General features: G+C 44.1%; 1 protein-coding gene across 1 annotated transcript in view; it reads right to left on the bottom strand.

Moving 5' to 3' along the window:
• Nucleotides 1-16553, bottom strand: part of PRTFDC1 (phosphoribosyl transferase domain containing 1) — a 131086-nt gene extending 114533 nt beyond the window's left edge. Inside the window, exon 1 of the mRNA XM_033931384.1 lies at nt 16115-16553. Within this exon, the coding sequence (XP_033787275.1) occupies nt 16115-16165 (51 nt within the window). The 5' untranslated portion in view covers nt 16166-16553. The remainder of the gene's footprint in view (nt 1-16114) is intronic.
• Between the last annotated feature and the right edge of the window lie 5330 nt (nt 16554-21883).

The raw sequence follows: 21883 nt of genomic DNA on the forward strand, positions 1-21883 counted from the left end.
GAAAACTGAAAAAACAGCCAAAACCAGAAAGTTCCCCCTAACCCAAAAGAATAAAATGGGGGATAGAGACAAGCCAACTAGCCAAACCAACCTACTACTAATAAATAAATGTGAGTGGGATACCCTCAGTTTCACAGCCTGCATATGGGAACAAGTCCCTAAAGCACCAGCTGTCACAATCAAAGCCCACAAGGGTATTACTTGTAAAACATCCCTGGGTTACCCAACTAAATTAAACTGCGTGCACAAAAAGTGCTAAGTGAAAACAAGTGTGATTTACGTAAAACAAGTGGATTTACGGAGAAGCTAAGTCCTCTCTTTTTGATTCTGTTTGTTCTCGAGCCAGCCCGGTTGATTTTGGACGCCACTTACCCCCGAATGGGAGATAGAGACATGCGAACTATTCCACTGTGTTTTAGTGATTTTTTTGGTATATTTCTCACACTTGTTTTCACTTAGCACTTTTTGTGCACTAGTTTAATTTGGCTTGTCTCTATCCCCCATTTTGGACTTTCTGGTTTTGGTAGCTCAGATGGCATATGTTGGGTACTTAAACCAATAAGGAAAGCAACATGTTGGGCACTGCCATGAGGAAGTTTCCTGGTTTGATCCCTGCATTGGTTCTTGCATTTCCCAAGTTCACTGAGGATGCTGTGGAAACAACATTTACAGATCCCAGGGAGAGGGAGTTATAGCTTAATGGTGACACCTGGTGGCTAATTTCACTACCCATGAATGCAGGATTCCTGAAAGAAACCTTGTACATAATTGTTACTCCACTGATCAAACTAAGGGCCGGATGATCTAAAATTGCCATTAAAATCTTGTGGGTCGCTGTGGTGCTGATAAATTGTCTGAATTGAAAATGGCGATTGATGTTCAAACAATTTCACATGCAAATGACTTTAATGGGAGGTCCACCGTAATCCCAACCGATCAGTCATTAAAAAAGTGACTAACACATGCGCAGAACCGGTAGGAGAAGCCCGAATAGCTGAGTGGCAGGGGACGCTCTGAAGCAGCCTCCCTTCGCTCAGCTGTTTGAGGCAGGAAGACTTTTTTTCTTTTAATTGGCACAGATATTGTGCATGTGTTACACATACACAGTATCTATCTCCATAAAAAAAAGTCATGCTGGGCCCCTCCCCAATGACAGCCCCCACCTCCCGATGATGACCCATGAACTTAAAAAAAATTATAGGCAGGAAGGAAGCCCCACCTCCTGCCTCAGCCACCCGGACCCTCCCGCACCCTGTGACACAACCCTCACCTATCTTATTCAAATGACAGCAGGAGGGATGCCTACTCCCTCCTGCCTGCAAGCCCGCCTTTTCAAAATGGCAAGCATTACCCTTCCTGGTGCATCCTGGGATGCACTGGGAGGAGCCTAAGACTCAGATCGGTTCAGTTACCAAAGGCCCTTCCTATGGAAGAGGCCTTAGGTGCCTGGGCCAGTCACAGTCTTAGGCCCCTCCCAGTGTATCTCAAGATGTATCAGGAAGGGGAAGGCCCACCATTTTGAAGAAGTGGGTCTGTCGGCATGAGGGAGTGGGCATCCCTCCTGATGTCATCTGAATAAAGGGGGGGGGGGTCTGGGTGGCTTAGGCAGGACATCCCTTCTGCAGATTTTCATGGTGAGGTTGGAGGGTCAGAGTGGTTGAGGCAGGAGAGAATGGGCATCTCTCCTGCAGACAATCTTCACCGGGGGGAGGAGGGGGGGAATGAGATTCAGGGTGGCAAACTTATGGGTAACACACTTATTGGCACCTCCAGACCTGTCAGAAATTTTGGGTCATTAGAAGTTGTCGTTACATTTTGTGCATCACAAAGCGATGTTAAGGCATTGGTCGCAGTGCTCGATTCAATATTAATGACTTCATTTTAATACTAATGACCTCATACTACATTTGCATAGCAGATTTGAAAGCTGCAATGAACCCACAGAAATGCCCTCGTTGAGCCATTATATGCATCAGTCAGTAAATTACTATGACATTAAACTGGTTTAGAGTCAATTGTTACAGGCTGAGTTAGTTTTTAGAGCATCCAGGCTAGAGAATGACACGGGGACCATTTACCGGGGTAAACCGTGGGTCACCGCAGTAAATCTGCAGTAATGGGGACATTTGTAACTGATTTACTGCAGAAAGGGGGACAAGACCTTTCACCGCCCCGCGGGAATGGGGACAAGACCTTTCACCGCCCTGTGGAAGTGGTGAAAAGTCTTGCTCCTGTGGTAAAAAAAATTGTGCCTGTGTCAGATTTATCATCTCCTCCCCAGCTCCTCTTGCACTTATTTGACCTTCAGGAGCTAGCCATGCCACGATGAAGACAGAAGGAACCCAAACCCAAAGCCTGAGACCAATGTGATTTGAAGAATAAAATTACCAGACAACAAAAAGTAGAAAAAAAATAAATTTATTTTATATTTTGTGATTAGAATATTTCAGATTTGAAATATGTATCCTGCTAGAGCTGGTATTAGACATAACTGGGAACCGCAAAGCCCAGGCTGTGCTTCTTTAGCTTCCAGCTGGCTTAGGGCTCTCTCTGACCAGGGGCCAGTTGCCCTAGTTGCTCTCCCCTAACACTATTCCTGCCATGAGTGACTGAAGTATTTTGTTAGCTTGATTTTCTATGTAGCATTCTGTAGTAATTTGGTTTGTTCAGTTTTCACAATAGTAGAGGGGATATTTGGGAGTTTTCACAATAGTAGAGGGGAGACAGGGATTTTGTTGATCCTTGCTCTGTATTATTTGTGTTTATAAAATGACAATTGTCCAGAATAGTCTTTTTTTATACTTTAATAAAATACGTTCAGTATAAAATCATAACTATTTGAGGCTTGTGCGGATAGGATCCGACAGTTTCCAGGGTGGGGGTGGGGACGGGGCGGGAACACTGATAAATTTTTTTCCCCGTGTCATTCTCTAATCCAGGCCTAAGTATGCTGAAGAACTGGGGTATACAAAATGGGATAAAAAAATCTCAAGTTCTTGCAAATGAAGGCTCATGCTGCAAGATCCCCATCCCAGTTCTGACTGAAGAGAACACTGCCATATCTGCTTGTTGGTGGATAGGTCTCTATAAAGTGCCGACAGGTCCCCTCTATTAAACCTAAGGATCTGATTCTTTTATATCCGTAGATTTTTAGTGGGAAGAGGCCCAATTCCTTGAAGCTTTTACCAATTATATCAATTGCTCCTTGTCCTCAAACAAACCTCACCTGTTATCCTCACTTCTATGACCTGAATCTTACGACCTTATTCCCCCATCAACTCTCATTGTTTTGTCTTAATAAAACAGTATGCTCTACAGAGTGGTGAGCATCTGAGAAAAGTGAACTCTTGTCCTCAAAAGTTCATACCTCAGTAAACTAGGCTGTAAGAGGGGTGGGTAGCCATGGCCCTCAGTGCTGTAAGTTTTCCACAATGAATATGCATGAGATTTATTTAGTATTTATATAGCCTAAGTGGATTTACATTCATTTTCCCTATCTAACCTGGTGGGCTCACAATCTATCTAATGTACCTGGTACAAGGGGGGATTAAGTGACTTGCCCAAGATCACATAGGAGCAGGGTGAGGTTGAACCCACAACCTCAAGGTGCTGAGGCTGTAGCTTTAACCATTGTGCCACATGAATGTACTGGTTTCATTGTATGCGAGTAGATCTCATGTAAATTCATTGTCAAAACTTGAAAACCTGATAGCAGAAGATCCTGTAAAACTTCCTCCATTTGAGGTTGTAACAGAAGGAGATCCTGTGGTACTTCCAGGTGAAGTCATGAAGGAAGTTGCAGTGGAACTTTCTCTAGTTGAGCTGGTCTTAACTACAGAATCTGTTATAATTGTTCCAGTTGAGTTAGTGTTTGAAGATGTGAAGCTTTCTCCAGATGAAGAAGTGGTAGCAGAGGATCCTGTAAAAATTCCTCCATTTGAGGTTGTAACAGAAGGAGATCCTGTGGTACATCCAGTTGAAATGATGGAAGATGCAGTGGCCCTCAAGAACTGTAGTTGCTCACTCATAAGAATTTGCCGTTGCTGGGTCAGACCAGTGGTCCACTGTGCCCAGCAGTTCGCTCCATCGGTAGCCCCCAGATCAAAGACCAGTGCCCTAAGACTAGCCCTACCTGCATACATTCCGGTTCAATAGGAACCAGTCCAACTTTGTCTTAAATCCCTGGAGGGTGCTTTCCCCTATAATAGCCTCTGGAAGAGCATTCCAGTTTTCCATCACTCTCTGGGTGAAGAAGAACTTCCTTACGTTTGTACGGAATCTATCCCCTTTTAACTTTAGAGAGTGCCCTCTTGTTCTCCCCTACCTTGGAGAGGGTGAACAACCTGTCTTTATCTACTAAGTCTATTCCCTTCAGTATCTTGAATGTTTCTATCTTGTCCCCTCTCAGTCTCCTCTTTTCAAGGGAGAAGAGGCCCAGTTTCCCTAATCTCTCACTGAACGGCAACTCCTCAGGCCCCTAAACCATTTTAGTTGCTCTTCTCTGGACCCTTTCGATAGTACCATGTCCTTCTTGATGTATGGCAACCAGTGCTGGACACAGTATTCCAGGTGAGGGTGCACGATGGCCCGGTTCAGCAGCATGATAACCTTCTCCGATCTGTTCGTGATCCCCTTCTTAATCATTCCTAGCATTCTGTTCGCCGTTTTCGCCACAGCCGCGTATTGCGCGGACGGCTTCATTGACTTGTTGACCACAGTACTCCCAAGTCTCTTTCCTTCAAAATTAGATTACTGTAATAGTTTATTTACAGGAGTATCCCATAAAGAATTAAGACGCCTACAAATAATTCAAAATGCTGCAATTAAATTAATAACAAAATCCAGAAAATACGACCATGTAACCCCTCTACTTCGAAATACCCATTGGCTGCCAATTAATCAAAGAATCTCTTACAAAATCTCTTTAATAACGTTTAAAACAATTCATTCTAAACTACCCCAATTTATTGATAAATATCTTATCCCATATGAGCCACCCCACAGTCTTAGATTGTCTAATCGTAAATTGCTGACGGTCCCCTTCCTTCGTATAATAGGAACTAAAAGGCATGACATTTTCTCAGTCGTAGCCCCACAACTTTGGAATACCCTACCAGTTCTCATAAGAGAAGAAGCTAATCCTGAATGTTTCAAAAGCCTACTCAAGAGTCATTTATTTAAAGAAGCTTTTAACATTTGATTTAAAATTTACAGTATCCTTTTAACTCCCTTAAGGAATCAAACAACAACGAGCCCTTTCCTTTTGTTTTTTTTCCTTATTTGGCTTTCGTTCTTATCCAAATTATATTTCTAACCCTATTTCCTTTTGTTTCCCATCTGTCTGACTCATCTATCCCCTTTACTATGCCAAGTATTAGTTGGTGTTTCTCTGTAATTGTTTCTTTCTGCATGTGTTAATGGTATTATTAATAGCATTTTTATTATGTTCATGCTCTTTTTTTTTTTATATTGTAAACTCGCTTAGAAATTAATAAAACCTTGAATAGTGGTCCCAATGGACTTGCAATCTAACTATGGTTCCTGGGGCAATGAATGGTTAAGTGGCTTGCTCAGAGTCACAAGGAGCAGTGTTGGGATTAAACTCACAACCTCAGGATGCTGAAGCAGCAGTTCTGACCATTAGGCACTCCACTATTAACAAATACTATGCGGATGTACAAACCTGCATTATACCTCAAAAAGCAGGCAATTCTGACGTCGGAGAGGATGTTCCGGGCCAGCCAGGCTGTGATTGGCTGGCCCAGAATGTCCTCTCTGACGTCAAAATTGACATTGGAAAAAAGACTTCTTGTCGGCGATTAGCAGTAGCAGCGGGGAGGTAAGACTGCAGCGGCGCGGACCGGGGGAAAGGAAGGAGAGAGGTGCTTTTTTCTTTTTTTTTGCCGTGGCAGGGAGGGAAGGATGTAGGCAGGCAAGCTGGCTGGCTTTAGCGCGGGAGGGAGGAAGATAGGTAGGCAGGTAGGCACGCTCGCTTTGGGGGTGGACATTAGAAGGAGGCACTGGGGGCACTAAGGACACAGAAAGGAGGCACTGGGGGCACTATGGACAAGGGACGGAGGCACTGGGGCACTATGGACACAGGACGGAGGCACTGGGGGCTCTATGGACACGGGACGTAAACATAGAAACATAGAAAGATGACGGTAGAAAAGGGCTATAGCCCATCAAGTCTACCCACTCTACTGTCCCACCCCATTAAGTCAGAGTGCTGCTCGACCCACGTAGAGATCCCAAGTGGATGTCCCATTTATTCTTAAAGTCGAGCACGCTAGTGGCCTTGATCACCTGCACCGGTAGTTTGTTCCAGTGATCCACCACCCTTTCTGTAAAGAAATACTTCCTGGTGTCACCACCAAATCTCTCTCCTCTGAGTTTGAGCGGGTGCCCCCTTGTGACTGAAGGTCCCTTAGGAAAGAATATGTCGTTTTCCACCTCGACACGACCTGTGACGTACTTAAATGTCTCAATCATGTCACACCTCTCCCTGCGCTCCTCTAGAGAGTAGAGCTGCAACTTGCCCAGTCTTTCCTCGTATGAGAGACCCTTGAGTCCGGAGACCATCCTAGTGGCCATTCGCTGGACTGACTCAGCTCGAAGTACATCTTTATGGTAATGTGGCCTCCAGAATTGCACACAGTACTCCAGATGAGGTCTCACCATGGTTCTGTACAGTGGCATTATGACTTCAGGTTTACGGCTGACGAAGCTTCTATTGATACATCCCATCATCCGTCTTGCCTTGGATGAGGCCTTCTCTACTTGTTTGGCAGCCTTCATGTCTGCACTGATGATTACTCCCAAGTCCCGTTCTTCTGAGGTCGTAGCTAGTGTTTCTTCATTCAAGGTGTATGTTCTGCATGGATTTCTGCTGCCGAAATGCATCATCTTACACTTCTTTGCGTTGAAGCCCAGCTGCCATGTTGAGGACCAGTTTTCCAACTTGATCAGATCCTGCGCCATACCATCCGTGAGATCGCTTTCACCTACTATATTACACAGTTTGGCATCATTGGCAAACAGCGCTACTTTACCCTGAAGCCCTCGGGTCAAGTCCGCTAGTCACCTCCGATGTCTTAGAGAGGGTGCCATTGACCACCACCCTCTGAAGTCTTCCACTCAGCCAATCATTGACCCATGCCGTTAGTTTCTCACCTAACCCCATCGATTTCATCTTGTTTAATAGTCTACGGTGTGGGACACTATCAAACGCTTTACTGAAATCCAAGTACACTATGTCCAGAGACTCTCCCGAGTCTAGCTTTCCTGTCACCCAGTCAAAGAAGCTGATAAGATTGGATTGGCATGACCTGCCCCTAGTGAATCCATGTTGACAGGGATCCCTCAGATTCCCCTCATCTAATATCGTGTCTAATTGCCCTTTAAGTAGAGTTTCCATGAGTTTACACACTATTGATGTGAGACTTACTGGTCTGTAATTCGCAGCCTCCGCTCTGCAACCTTTTTTGTGCAGAGGAACAACATTGGCAGTTTTCCAATCCAGGGGGACTCTCCCCGTACTTAGGGAGAGATTGAAGAGCATGGCTAATGGTTCCGCCAAAACATCGCATAGCTCTCTGAGCACTCTTGGGTGCAGATTGTCCGGTCCCATGGCTTTGTCTTGACAATTCTCTGTAAACATCAGCTGGTGTGAACTCAAACTTCTGAAATGGGTCATCCATGCTTTGCTTTGCATCCAGCCGAGGCCCGTGCCCTAGTGCCTCGCAGGTAAAGACTGAACAGAAGTAATCATTCAGTAGTTTGGCTTTATCGGAGTCAGTTTCCACATAATTCCCGTCTGGCGTTCTAAGGCGTACTATCCCGTTTGTGTTCTTTTTCCTGTCGCTAATGTATCTGAAGAAGGATTTGTCCCCTTTCTTGATGTTCTTCGCTAGAGTTTCTTCCATACGAAGTTTTGCCTCCCTGACTGCTGTTTTGACCGCTGCAGACTTTGGACACAGGACGGAGGCACTGGGGGCACTATGGACACAGGACGGAGGCACTGGGGGCACTATGGACACAGGATGGGGGAACTGGGGGCACTATGGACACAGGAAGGAGGCACTGGGGGCACTAAGGACACAGGACAGAGACACTGGGGGCACTAAGGACATGGGAAGGAGGCACTGGGGGCACTAAGGACATGGGAAGGAGGCACTGGGGGCACTAAGGACATGGGAAGGAAGGAGAGAGGGAATAGAAAGGGACAATTGTTGGGCCTGAGTGCAGAAAGAAAGAAATGAAAGAAAGAATATACAGTCAATTAATAGATGTCCACTTTTGATGAAAAAAAATAAATAGTCACGTTACCTCTGACTTACTTTCTCTGCAGCAGAGTCGGCAGCCACGCTGAGGTGCAAGAAGGTCTCGCGATGACTCGTCTGCCGGCTCTGCTCCGGAAGAAGTAAGTTAAGTCGGAGAGGGTGGACCCAGCAGACGCAGTCATTGAGGGACTTCACCACAACTCCCTGCGTCTGCCGGGTCCACCCCCTCCGACGTAACTAACTTTTTCCGGAGCAGAGCCAGCAGACGAATCATCGCGGGACCTTCCAGCATGCAGTTGCTGAGTCCGCTCCAGAGCAAGTACATCGGAGTGGGGTGGACTGGCAGCTGGCAGCCACAGTCATCATGGGACATTGCTGCATGGAGGGAGAGAAAGGAGCAGGACTGCTGGAATGGAAGAGTAGTAGAGGGAAAGAAAGGGGGCAGGGTGGTACGGAAGGATGGTGCTGATGGAACTGATGTACAGAGAAAGGGGAGAGACATAAAGGGGAAGGATATTGGATGGAAAGAAAGGGGGCAGATGCTGATTGAAGAGGGGTGGATGGCGAGAGAAAGGGCAGACTTTGGATGGTAGTGGGGAGCCTATGCTTGATGGAAGTGCAGATGGGAGAGATAAGGGAGCAAATGAAGGAAGGAAATGGGAGGAGAGAAAGAGGTGTGCAGACGCTGGATGGAAGTAGACAGAAAGAGGAGAAGGTACTAGATGGAAGGGTTGGAGAAAGAGGGTACATGATGGAAGGAGGAGATAAATAAAAGGAGGGCACATGATGTAGAGAAAAGGATTGAGTTAGGGAAACACTGGAGGGGTGAGGGAAAGAGGTGGCAAACTTTAGGTTGACAGTATAAAAGGACATTGATGAGAGGGTAGTAAGAACGTAATCTAGACAGATACAGAAAATAAATTGAAAAGAAAATGCGGGAAAAAAGGGAAAGGGATTGCAGAGGAGAGGTGTGGGAGAGGGAAGGAGAGGAGTGAGATGCCAGATCAATGGGGGTGAGAGATGGAAGGGTGAGGCATACAGTTTCTGGAAGGGGCATAGAAGGAGAGAAGATGCCATATAGGGGAAGAGAGACGGCAGACAGTGGATGGAAGGAAGAGAGTTACAAGAAGATGAGGAAAGCAGAAACCACAGAAGACAAAGGTAGAAAATTTTTTTCTATTTATTGCTTTAGGAGACATGTGTCACTGTTTCTGTGGTGCATTGTATGCAAAATCCAGCTTCTTACTGGTTCAATTTAACCTTTGTCTATGTATTTCTATTTTATCCCCCCTTTTACAAAACTGTGGAGTGTTTTTTAGCGCCAGCCACGGTGGTAGCAGCTCTGATGCTCAGAATTCTATGAGCGTCAGAGCTGTTACCACCATGGCTAAAATCCACACTACAGTTTTGTAAAAGGGGGAGGGGTTAGTTTATGATGACATATTCCATACTAGGCGAAGGTGTTTTCTGTGTTCTGTGTGTTCGAAAGACATGGCTTTTTGTTAGGATTGACTGCAGAATGATCTGTACTAGTCTGTCTTGTTTAGTTTTACAATGGGTATATTGATGTTGTAAAGCTCACTGCAGTATGTAAGATGCTGCCTTTTCCTAGGTACTCATGTGTGACGTGTGGCTTGTTACTAAAAATCATGTTTTTCGTACAGACGGGGGGGGGGGGAGGGGTGTGTGTCAAAAAATGATGGGCCCCGGGTGTCACATATGCTAGGTACACCACTGACATACAGTACTCTTATTTTATACAACACATACACTCCTTCAATATTCACGGGGGTTAGGGGCAGAGCCGGCCCGCAAATATTGAAAATTTGCGAATAACTTTTGGGCTGACTACAATGGGAACTCATGGCAGCCATTTTGGATGAGTGATCAGCACGGGGCAGAAACCGTAGGAAGATCGCTCCTGCCCCAAAAGACCGCTAGACCACCAGGCAAGGTCGGGGAGGCCCAGGAGGCGGGAGGGAGGTGGGAGTGATTTCAGTTTTAGGAAATCACAAATAATCGAAATTGCGAATTGTAAAACCGCGAAATCGGGAGGGTGAAGTGTACGTGCATATGTCGAGTACACATGCACATTTACATCTTCTTCAGAGCAGGTGCAAATTTGTGTCTCAGCATTTGTGCACTGGTGAGGTTTGATTTGGTATCACTGTTGCCTTTGGGATCCTTTTACTAAGGCGCATTAAGGGCTGCATGGCACTTACTTCACACTAATTCACCCCTTTATGAAAGAGGCATCTTTCTGTATTTTTGACATAGGGATTAATTTTGCAATAGGACACATAGTCGATTGTTTATGATGCATTTTATAGTCCAAAAATATTAGCTTTGTGTATATGGTTTAATTAGTTAGATTGTGAGCCTGCCTGGGACAGACAGGGAAAAATGCTTGAGTACCTGAATAAATTATTGTAAACCGTTCTGAATTCCCTGGGGAGAACGGTATAGAAAATTAAATAAATCAATAAAATTAGATAATTAATCACAGGTCATGTCAGTATAGTGATCATTCTTTTATTAGAAGCATCACCCAACACAGCCACATTCTGGCTTATGCTTTTGTTATCAGGAACACCAAATTGTATCCAAAGGAAATATTCAATACCTTGAAAGCATAAGCAATCTAAATTAAATCTGAATCCTATAGCAATTTCAGCTTCAGGCTGACGTTTGTTCAAACAATGTCACTGGCTTGGCTCAGAAAACTGTCAGCTACACAGAAGACACGTGGGTACTAGGCAGATAAGACAGATCTATACCCCAAAACTAACCTGCCAGAAACAGCAGGGGCACAGGTCTAAGCTGCAAGACCTAGCAGTTATCAGAGGAAGCAGAGATGATCAGAGTGAGATTAGTTGTTCAGCTAAAGAAGCAAGGACTGGAAAGCCTAATGCTAGTGGCTTAGCAGCATGTCAGAGTGTGCAACCACAAAGGAGTTTTTGGTGGTGATCAGACTTTGATGCCAACTTGTATGTAAACCTCTGTTGTACATGAATGAGTTGCCCTGCTGCCACAGGTGAAAAAATGGTCTGCTGTAACTGTGGAGTGACAAAGCTGGAGAAGAAATAAAGACGAGGGGAGAGCATGTGGAGCACGAGGCAAATAATTCTTCCCAACCTTTCTTCATATAAATGCATATGTCTGTGTTGGGGGAAGTGTATGTGTTTGCATTTTTGTGTATGTTGGTGCATGTATATGCGAGTCTGATCACGTATGGAGTGGGGATGTACATGTTTATGCATCTGTATAGGTGGGTGTGCTTTCTATACATCTGTGATCAGGACATGAAAGTGAAAGTATTTTAAAAGGTTCAGTTCTTTAACCATTATATTGCAGTGACAGAGTGGATAGCAACATAGAAATACAGAAACATTTACATCAGAGAAACACAGAAACATGACGGCAGATAAAGGCCAAATGGCCCATCCAGTCTGCCCATCCACAGTAACCATTATCTCTTCCTCTCTCTAAGAGATCCCACGTGCCTATCCCAAGCTTTCTTGAATTCTGTCTCCACCACCTCTTCCGGGAGACTGTTCCATGCATCTACCACCCTTTCTGTAAAAAAAGTATTTCCTTAGATTACTCCTAAGCCTATCAGCTCTTAAGTTCATCCTATGCCCTCTCATTCCAGAGCTTCCTTTCAAATGAAAGAGACTAAATTCTAATGAATTTACATCACATAGGTATTTAAACATCTCTATCATATCTCCCCTCTCCCACCTTTCCTCCAAAGTATACATGTTGAAATCTTTAAGTCTGTCCCCATATGCCTTATAACAAAGATCATGCACTATTATAGTAACATAACATAACATCGTACTTATAAACCGCATAACCGTAAGTTCAACGCGGTTAACAAAAGATTAAAAATAACATAACCTTCCTCTGGACCGACTCCATCTTTTTTTATATCTTTTTGGAGGTGCGGCCTCCAGAATTGTACACAATATTCTAAATGAGGTCTCACCAAAGTCTTATATAGGGGCACACCTGGCCACACCTCTCCCTATGCACCCTAGCATCCTTCTAGCTTTCACCGTCACCTTTTCAACCTGTTTGGCCACCTTAAGATTATCACATACAATCCCACCCAAGTCCCGCTCTTCTGTCGTGCACATAAGTTCTTCACCCCTTAAACTGTACTGTTCCCTCGGGTTTTTGCAGCCCAAATGCATGGCTTTGCATTTCATAGCATTAAGAACATAAGAATTGCCATCCATCGTGCCCAGCAGTCCGCTCACATGGTGGCCCTCTGATCAAAGATCAGTGCCTTAACTGAGACTAGCCCTTCCTGAGCATGTTATGATTCAGCAGGAACTTGTCCAACTTTGTCTTGAATCCCTGAAGGGTGTTTTCCCCTGTGACAGACTCTGGAAGAGCGTTCCAGTTTCCTACCACTCTCTGGGTGAAGAAGAACTTCCTTATGTTTGTATGGAATCTATCCCCTTTAAATTTTAGAGAGTGCCCTCTCGTTCTCTCTACTTTGGAGAGGGTGACCAACCTGTCCTTATCTACTAAGTCTATTACCTTCAGTACCTTGAATGTTTCGATCATGTCCCCTCTCAATCTCCTCTGTTCGAGGGAGAAAAGGCCCAGTTTCTCTAATCTTTCACTGTATGGTAACTCCTCCAGCCCCTTAACCATCTTAGTTGCTCTTCTCTGGACCCTTTCGAGTAGTACCGTGTCCTTCTTCATGTACGGCTACCAGACAATCATAAACACAATCAATTTCTCAATACTGTATGTCAAAGGACTACTGTGTCAGGAATTTTTCATTCAATTTGATCTATAAATAGTGGGAAAAAACAAGACCTCAAAACAAACTGGAAGTTAACCCTGTAACAACATTTGTCCTAGGTTGTTACCAGTACTATCATTAGTCATTAAAAAAACTCTTCACTTTAATGTCTCATATAACATCTGAGGCTTTTAAATACGTTTAGAAACCGTAACAAAAAAAAAAAAGACCATACAACGTGAATAATGATATGCTTAATCATTATCCTCTATGTCTATATTGTGTCAACTGTATTGTGTACCATAATAGTCACTTAACTTTCCATGTGAATATTCTTCTCTTTCCAGGTGAGGATGACCATTAAATAACTATCAATCCCAACATGTGTCCTTGTTTCAGTTAAAAAATCTGCTTCTGGGGATGTTGTCCATTTTTCATAAGCCCCCAAAACTCACAGATACTGTGCCATCACTATGTATTCTTACTCCTGACCTGAACCCACCTAGGGCTCCTGCAGTTTACAGTACTCCCCCGATATTCGCGGGGGTTCCGTTCCAGGAACCCCCGTGAATCTTGAAAAACCGCGAATACAGTTTTTCATGGGGGATCCTGAAGAGGGCAGCAAGAGAGGGTGGCGAGAGAGCAGCCGGAACGCCGTGAGTGCAGGAAATCACTCGTGGTATGCTCCGACCACCTCTTCCTGCACTAAGTTGGGCCTTATCCAATCAGGAGCTGCGTGTCAAAGCAGCTACTGATTGGATAAGGCCTGACTTAGTGCAGGAAGAGGCGGTCGGAGCATACCGTGAGTGATTTCCTGCACTCGCGGCGCTCCTGCTACTCTCTCCTGCCTCTCCCGCTAACCTCTCCTTGTCGGCGGTTCACGGTTGGAAAATACCACGAATGACTGGGACCGTGAACCGCCGACCACAAACGACCGGGGGAACACTGTACATTGAGAGAGGAAAGAGATGGGGTCCACAGAAAAACTAAAGCTGGAATACCATTGCTGATTCTTGTGATCTTCTACCTCAGGTAGAAACTTAGGCCCCTGTTTAAGAAGCCTTACTAGGCTCTTTTTTTTTTTTTATCATCGACACTTATAGATGTTATATTAGATTGTAAGCCCAGGCTAAATTTTACAGGATCCAGCCAGCTGCATGATTCTACAGATATGGCCTTTGCATATCCATCCAAAGCTAGAACGGAAGTGCAACAGACTAACAACCTTTAGGAGGGGGACCAGGTGCTATGTATTCAGTCTAACAGACACATCTTTACTTCACAGCACAGTATCTGTCTTCATATCTGCAGCAGCTCTCTGTCTCAGTTTCTCAACAAAGCTGTGTTGCTCATATCTCTTTCTCATCAAGTCTTTAATACCGTGTTTCCCCCCCGAATATAAGCCCTAGCATGGTTTTTAAAGATGCTCCTAATTTAAGCCCTAGTTAAGATCGACCCTCGAATGTCCCCAACACCAGTGCTGCCCGATTCGCTGAAAAAATTGGACTCGTCGATTCAGCGACCTCCCCCCCCCACCCCGGTCAGACATGACATGCCTCCGCTCCGAAGCCTCCCAAAACAGCGGCGGCGGCAGCGCTCTGAATGGGCTGCTTCGCGGCCTTCCCTGCCAAGACCTTCCCTCTGCCGCATCACTGGTAAGAAAATTTGTCTAAAGGGGTAAATAACTCAACTACTGTGTTGTAATTGTTGAGTGACTAAAGAGATATCCGTATTTTGTAGGAAAGTCACTACATATACAAAATATATATAATGGTAAACATGAATTTCAATTCACTGTTAATCAATTTGCTCAGAGACATGAAGGCTAAATTCTCCGCCTCACCACCCAGTGTTCAATGCAAAGTTGCTCCAGATTGCATGTCTATTTGTTGTTACATCGCTAGCTGCTACAGCTATGCCAAAACTTCTTTCAACTTATTTTAGTAATGCAAAGATGTTAGAACTTAGCTTTGAATAAATGGCTGGTTCCCAAGTGCCACGTTTCGGTACTGCGTCAGGGAACCGACAATTACAGTTTAGAACTGGAGGTAAAGTGTCACTAAACATTAAATTCAAACGTGGATAAAGCTTGCTGCTCAATACTTGTTTCTTCTTCACTGGTAAGAGCAGACAGCGTAGCTGGTTTTAAGAAAGGTTTGGACAATTTCCTGGAGGAAAAGTCCATAGTCTGTTATTGAGAAAGACAAGGGGGAAGCCACTGCTTGCCCTGGATCGGTAGTATGGAATGTTGCTACCTTTGGGTTTTGGCCAGGTACTGGTGACCTGGTTTGGCCACCTTGAGGACAGGCTACTGGACTTCATGGACCACTGGTCCGACCCATCATTTATGCTCTGGAATGCATTGCCAGAGGTTGTGGTAAGAGCAGATAGTGTAGCTGGTTTTAAGAAAGGTTGTGTGTTTTTTGGGGGGGTGTCTGTGAATACTCTTCAACAAAAGCATTTGTTTAGTAACTTAGCTTTGTGTAACTCAGCTACACGTTTCTCCCACTGGGAGGTAGGTAGGACACATCAAAAGTCCAATTGATAAAACAAAGACCACCATTTCTTTCCCAAATACGAATAGTTAGCAACACCAGGCTATGTGAAAAGAGATAAAGCACAATACAAAAAATGAATCGTAAACCACGATTCATCCATCATCAGCCAATCCCATTCATAAAAAGTCTGCAGCCATGTTCGCGCTGCAAATCTTGGCTTCAAATACTTCAGTAGCCGGATTTATGGCTCCCCGCCCTTAACTTTTCTCCCTGTATGTCTAGGGCATAAAAGCAGGCCCATGTTAACACAGAGTCAGAGCCTATCCTACCCCTCAAAGCTTTTGTAGCAGCGCGTAGCACCAACTATGTGTTGCTTCCAAAACTAAAATAAATCCCCCTAAAATCCGAAACACGGATCAACTATTGCCAAGATTATTCGCACAAACGCTGAGCACGCTTTCAACCGAGACTTTTGCCTTGGCTTTAGCCAAGGGTTCAGTACGCAGACGCCACAGGGTTATTCACTTATAGGCAGGCGCCCCCCACGCCTTTGCAAAATGATCGCTGCTATTTACCACGAGCCCCTGATTTCTGGGTGCAGAAGCTGGCGAGCTGCTCCAAGCCATCTGCGAGGAAGAATAAAGCTGGAAAGTTAGCAGCAACTGGCCCTCAGGAGTGAACCGTCCCTGCTTTCCCCTGGCTCGGGTACAGCTGCAGTCTACGCCGGGAAGAAGAAAAGTGTAGGGCCTCCGGAACTGAACCTCCCCCTCCTTTGAGAAAACCAGAGTATCAGATGTCAACTGAACAGACTGCTCAGTCCGGAAAAGGAGACTTTGGGTAGCTGGCGGCGCTTATGGTTTCTTGCTCAACTCGATAGCCTCGCCTGTAGGAGGTAAACAAGTTGAGAAGTGTGTGTTGCAAGACCTGCATAGACTCTGGCAAAGAAACGCGCGTTTCACTGAAGGCTCGGGGAATGAGGGTGAGACCATCTGGATACTGGGGCGGGGGGGATTGTTTGGTTTGTGTGAGGGTAGGAAAGGCGTGGGGGACGCATTTCTCCCGGTCCCCGCGGGATCTGTCTCCATCGCTGCAACCTTTGTCCTCATCTGCGCAAGCCTCCAACGCTTTCAAATTATAAGTGTTGGAGGCTTGTGCAGATGAGGACATAAACTCACAGAGATGGAGATAGATCTCTTTGGGGACACGGACATATTTGTCCCCCCTGTCATTTTTTATAGCATATGAATCATATCTGATGCTTAGATCTTTAAATCAGAACCAATTAGTGATTCTATTATCTAGGGAAGTAGTTCATGAACATATACGTAATTCTTCATTCTCTGTTCAAGGTATTCCCTGCCAAATAAATTAAAATTACAAACTAATTTGGGACAATTTAAAATAGATCTTAAGACTTCTTTTTGAAAATGTTTATCAATTCATTTTTAAAAGGATGCTGAATAGCAGATGGAGGAACCTTATCCTTCCTCATCTTTAATTTTTAAATGGATGTATTTGAAATGCTACCCTCACTGTCAAGTTTAATTATACTTCACTTAAAATTAATTTTAATATTCTAAGCTGCTGAGTTGCATGAGAGCAGAGCTGTCAAGTTACCTATTCCAGGAGGGAGACTTTTTGGCCGGTCCTGGATTTCTGCTAATTTCATCCTGGTGCATTGTGGGACCTGCAGCACTGCTTTCAATGGATAGAATCATAGACTACAAATGCTACACTGGTTCATAGACAACGGCGCGAAAGACAAAAGACAAAGGCGCACCCAGACAATTGAGCGCAGTGCGGAGGCGCGCACCACTCAAAATTAGTTTTTAGGGGCTTTGACAGGGGGGTTTGTTGGGGAACCCCCCCACTTTACTTAATAGACATCGCGCCGACGTTATGGGGGGTTGTAACCCTCCACATTTTACTGTAAACTTAACTTTTTCCCTAAAAACAGGGAAAAAGTGAAGTTTTCAGTAAAATGTGGGGGGTTACAACCCCCCACACCCCCCACAACGCGGCACGATGTCTATTAAGTAAAGTAGGGGGGTTCCCCACCCCCACCCCCCCGTCGGAGCCCTAAAAACATTAATTTTGAGCGGCGCGCGCCTCTGCGCTGCGCTCAATTGTCTGGGCGCACCTTTGTCCCGGTGCACTTTTGACCTGACACCTGCTAGGTTCATAGACAACGGCGCTCAACTGTCTGGGCGCACCTTTGTCCCGGCGCGCTTTTGACCTGACACCTGCTACACTGCTTTAGGATGTAAGTTTAAAGCCAGGATTGGCAACATACAGTCTGGTGAAAAAATTAGGACATACCATGAAATATTCAGTTCTTTCTTTAATCTCTGGAAAAGAAAGTGATGTATTTGTAGGTAAACAACAGATTTTTCCTTGATTTACTCATGCCACAAAAGATATTCACAAAAATGTGTATTCTAACTGAGGAATAAATTAGGACACCCTACACCCTAATAGTTAATTTTATCCCCTTTGGCTGAAATAACTGCAGTGAGACACTTGTAGCCATCCACCAGATTCTGACATTGGTCTGAGGAAAGTTTGGCCCATTCCTCAATGCAGAATTCTTTCAGCTGTGAGATGTTTGAGGTGTTTCTTGCATGTACAGCACGTTTCAAATCACCCCAAAGCATAAGAACATAAGAGATCAGGACTTTGACTCGGCTACTCCAGTCCTTGGTGGATTAATTTTTTTTAGTATTTATATACCACTTATAGCCTAAGTGGTTTACATTCAGGTACCCAAGCATTTTTCCCTGTCTGTCCTGGTGGGCTCACACACTATCTAATGTACCTGGGAAAAATGGAGGGATTAAGTAACTTGCTCAAGATCACAAGGAGCAGCATGGGATTTGAATCCACAACCTCAGAGTGCTGAAGCTGTAGCTCTAACCACTGTGCCACACACTCCCCTACTGGAATGTTTTGGGTCATTGCAGAGTCCAGTTCCGCTTCCGCTTTAATTTTCTTACAATGGTCTCACCTGTTCCTCAAGCACTCTCTGATACATGGTAGAATTCATGGTGGATTCTATGATGGTGAGCTGGCCAGGTCCTGCTGCAGCAAAGCATCCTCCAAACCATGACACTTCCACCTCCATGCTTCACGGTATGAGGTTCTTTTCCTGGAATGCTGTATTTGGTGTACGCCTAACATGTCCTCTTTGCTGGTGTCCAAATAATTCAATTTTAGGCTCATCTGTCCATAGTACACTATTCCAGAAGTCCTGATGTTTGTCTACATTCTCTCTGGCAAACTTCAGTCAGGCCTTGACGTTTCTCTTAGAGAACAAAGGTTTCCACCTTGCACACCTCCCATGCAAGTTAAATTTGTGCAGTCTCTTTCTGATTGTAGAGGCATGCATTTTCACATCAACAGTAGCAAGAGCCTGCTGTAGGTCCCGTGATGACAGCAGCGCAGAAGCCCTTTCGGCATACAGTGGCCATTAATGAAGAGGTAAACTGTTCATTAAAAGCATGCTGTCGAAGCCTCCTCTATTTGCCTTTGCCATTTACAGGATCCGGATCATAGAAGTCTGCCCAGCACTTGTCTTACTTCCCAACCTCTGAAGCTACCATGAAAGCTCACTCCAATTATGAGGTCATTTCAGTTTTGCTTTAACTGGATTCCATCCTTTTTCAACAAAGAGATCCTCTGTGTCTATCTCAAGCATTCTTGAATTCTATCATCATTTTTGCCTTGTACTGTTGGTTATACTCTAAGATCTGAAGCAGAATTAAATTTACAATGCTCTAGCAAGTTTTAATCTCCTATATAGAAAATAAAACTGTGCAGGATCCATATGTAGACCCACAGAATATCATAAAATGCAGAGAGAGAAACCATATGGCTCAAAACAGACTATCTAAGACCATACATGCACGGTAGTGTCTGAAGAGCCAAAGGCAAAAAGCTAAGGCAAGAGACAAATATAAGCAGAGCCAGCTCGAAGGGTAAGAACATAAGCTTTGCTATACTGGGACAGACCGAAGGTCCATCAAGCCAAGTATCCTGTTTCCAACAGGGGCCAATTCAATATCACAACTACCCGACAATATAGTAAAATAATAAAACAGATGTGACGCTGCTGGTCCTAGAAAAAAGTAGTGGATTTTCCCAGTCCATCTTAATAATGGCTTATGGACTTTCAGAAAATGATCCAAACATTTTTTTAAACTCTGCTAAGTTAACTGCTTTTATCACATTTTCTGGCAATGAATTCCAGAGATTAATTATATATTGAGTGATGAAATATTTTCTCCCATTTGTTCTAAATATACTACATAGTAGCTTTATTGTGTGCCCCCTCGTATTTTTGGAAAGAGTAAACAAGTGATTCACATCTACCATTTCCACTCAGTATTTTATAGACTTCTATCATATCTCCCTGTCTCTTCTCCAAGCTGAAGAACTCATCCTCTTTAACCTTTCCATACAGAGAAGTCATTCCATTCCTAAGCCAACTTTATTTTGGCATCCCCATCTTGTATCCATCATGGAGGACTCAGCACAAGAATGACCCTATACCAGAAAAATCTGATGATGTAGCTTATGAGTTTCAAGTTTATTTTTAACTTATTGAATCGCTTAATTTAATTTGCTAAGCGATTTATAAATAAAAAGAGAAAAAGGTGTACACTTTAGGTTAATTATAATAGATTAAATAAGTTTGACATACTAACATACAAACTGAAAAGTTCTCAGCCCAACCAACTTCCTAAATTCTGAGCATTATGTTGCCACTGTAGCTGAAAAGAGTGTTATTTTATTTTGCAAAGTGCCAATTTGCAGAATCTTAATGCTATGTTTTCACTTTATTTCAGATCATTGACTGAACCATGTCAACGAAAAGTGGAATTTTCAAGTGTGGAACTCCGAGCTGTCATGAAGTTCCTATTCCTGCAGAAGAAAACTCCAAAGGAAATCCATGAATGTATAATGCAAACATTGAGTGATAAATGCCTAGGTTGCCAGATTTCCAGTATAAAAAAAGAGTATACCTGGTCCCATCCCATTCTGCCCCCAGGCCCGCTCCCACACAAACCTCTCCAAGCTCAGGACTGCATCTACGAATGCGCAGCCATCAACGAAATGATGTCATGTACACATATAACATCATCGCGTCAACATTATGCAGATGTCCTGAGGTCGGCGACATCCACAACCCGGACAAACTGCCGGGTTTTGGAAATCCCTCTGGGCACCCAGACAGTCCTCTAAAAAGAGGACATAAATCCAGGTTTTCCCAGAAGTCTGGTAACCATACAAATGCCCATCATACTTCATAGTGATGAAGTGGTGTGCAAACTTTCAGCATGGAGATTTCAAGACCAAAGATGCAGCAAAGTCTGGGAGGCCTCAAACGGTGTCCACTCCTGAAATTGTTGACCATGTCCATGATCTCATTTTGGAAGATTGGCAAATATCGGCTAAAACAATTGCTGAGACACTACAGCAAGGGTGTCCAATGTCGGTCCTCGAGGGCCGCAATCCAGTCGGGTTTTCAGGATTTCCCCAATGAATATGCATTGAAAGCAGTGCATGTAAATAGATCTCATGCATATTCATTGGGGAAATCCTGAAAACCCGACTGGACTGCGGCTCTCGAGGACCGACATTGGACACCCCTGCACTACAGATATCTAGGGAATGTGTCAGGTGTATAATTCATGAGCAGCTGAGTATTCAGAAGCTGTAAATCAAGTGGGTGCCCAAATGTTTGAATGCTGATGCGAAACAACTTCCAAGTGGATTTTGCAGCGTTTTTAGTGAGCTGGTGCCAACTTTTTGAAACTAGTTACTGTTGATGAAATATGGTACACCACCTATAATCCTAAGACAAAACAACACTCCATGCAATGTTGGCACTCAGATTCTCCAAGGCTAAGGAAAGGCCATGGTCACAGTGTTTTGGGATTAGGAAGGTGTTGTAATGACTGACTCTTTTCCAAGGAGCCAAACAGTTAATGCAGAATACTATTGTAACTTGCTGTACCAATTAAAGGAGGCATTGAAATACAAAAGGAATTCTCTTTTTGCAAGACAATGCACCTGCTCATACAGCTGGCAAAACAATGGATGTTTTGATGCAGTTGAGGTTTCAGTGCACAGACCATCCTCCCTACTCACCAGATCTTGCTCCAGCTGACTATGTTCTGTTTTCAAAACTTAAAAATAGTTTGAAAGGTTGACGATTTTCAAATGATTCAGAGGCGATTACAGTCTTTCTTCCACCCCTCTTAAAGTCAATCAATTTGTACCTTTGCTTAATCTTTTGTAAACCGCATAGAACTTCACAGTACTGCAGTATATAAACTGTTATT

The sequence above is a fragment of the Geotrypetes seraphini genome, chromosome 2, assembly GCF_902459505.1.
Source record: "Geotrypetes seraphini chromosome 2, aGeoSer1.1, whole genome shotgun sequence".
Lineage (NCBI taxonomy): Eukaryota > Metazoa > Chordata > Amphibia > Gymnophiona > Dermophiidae > Geotrypetes > Geotrypetes seraphini.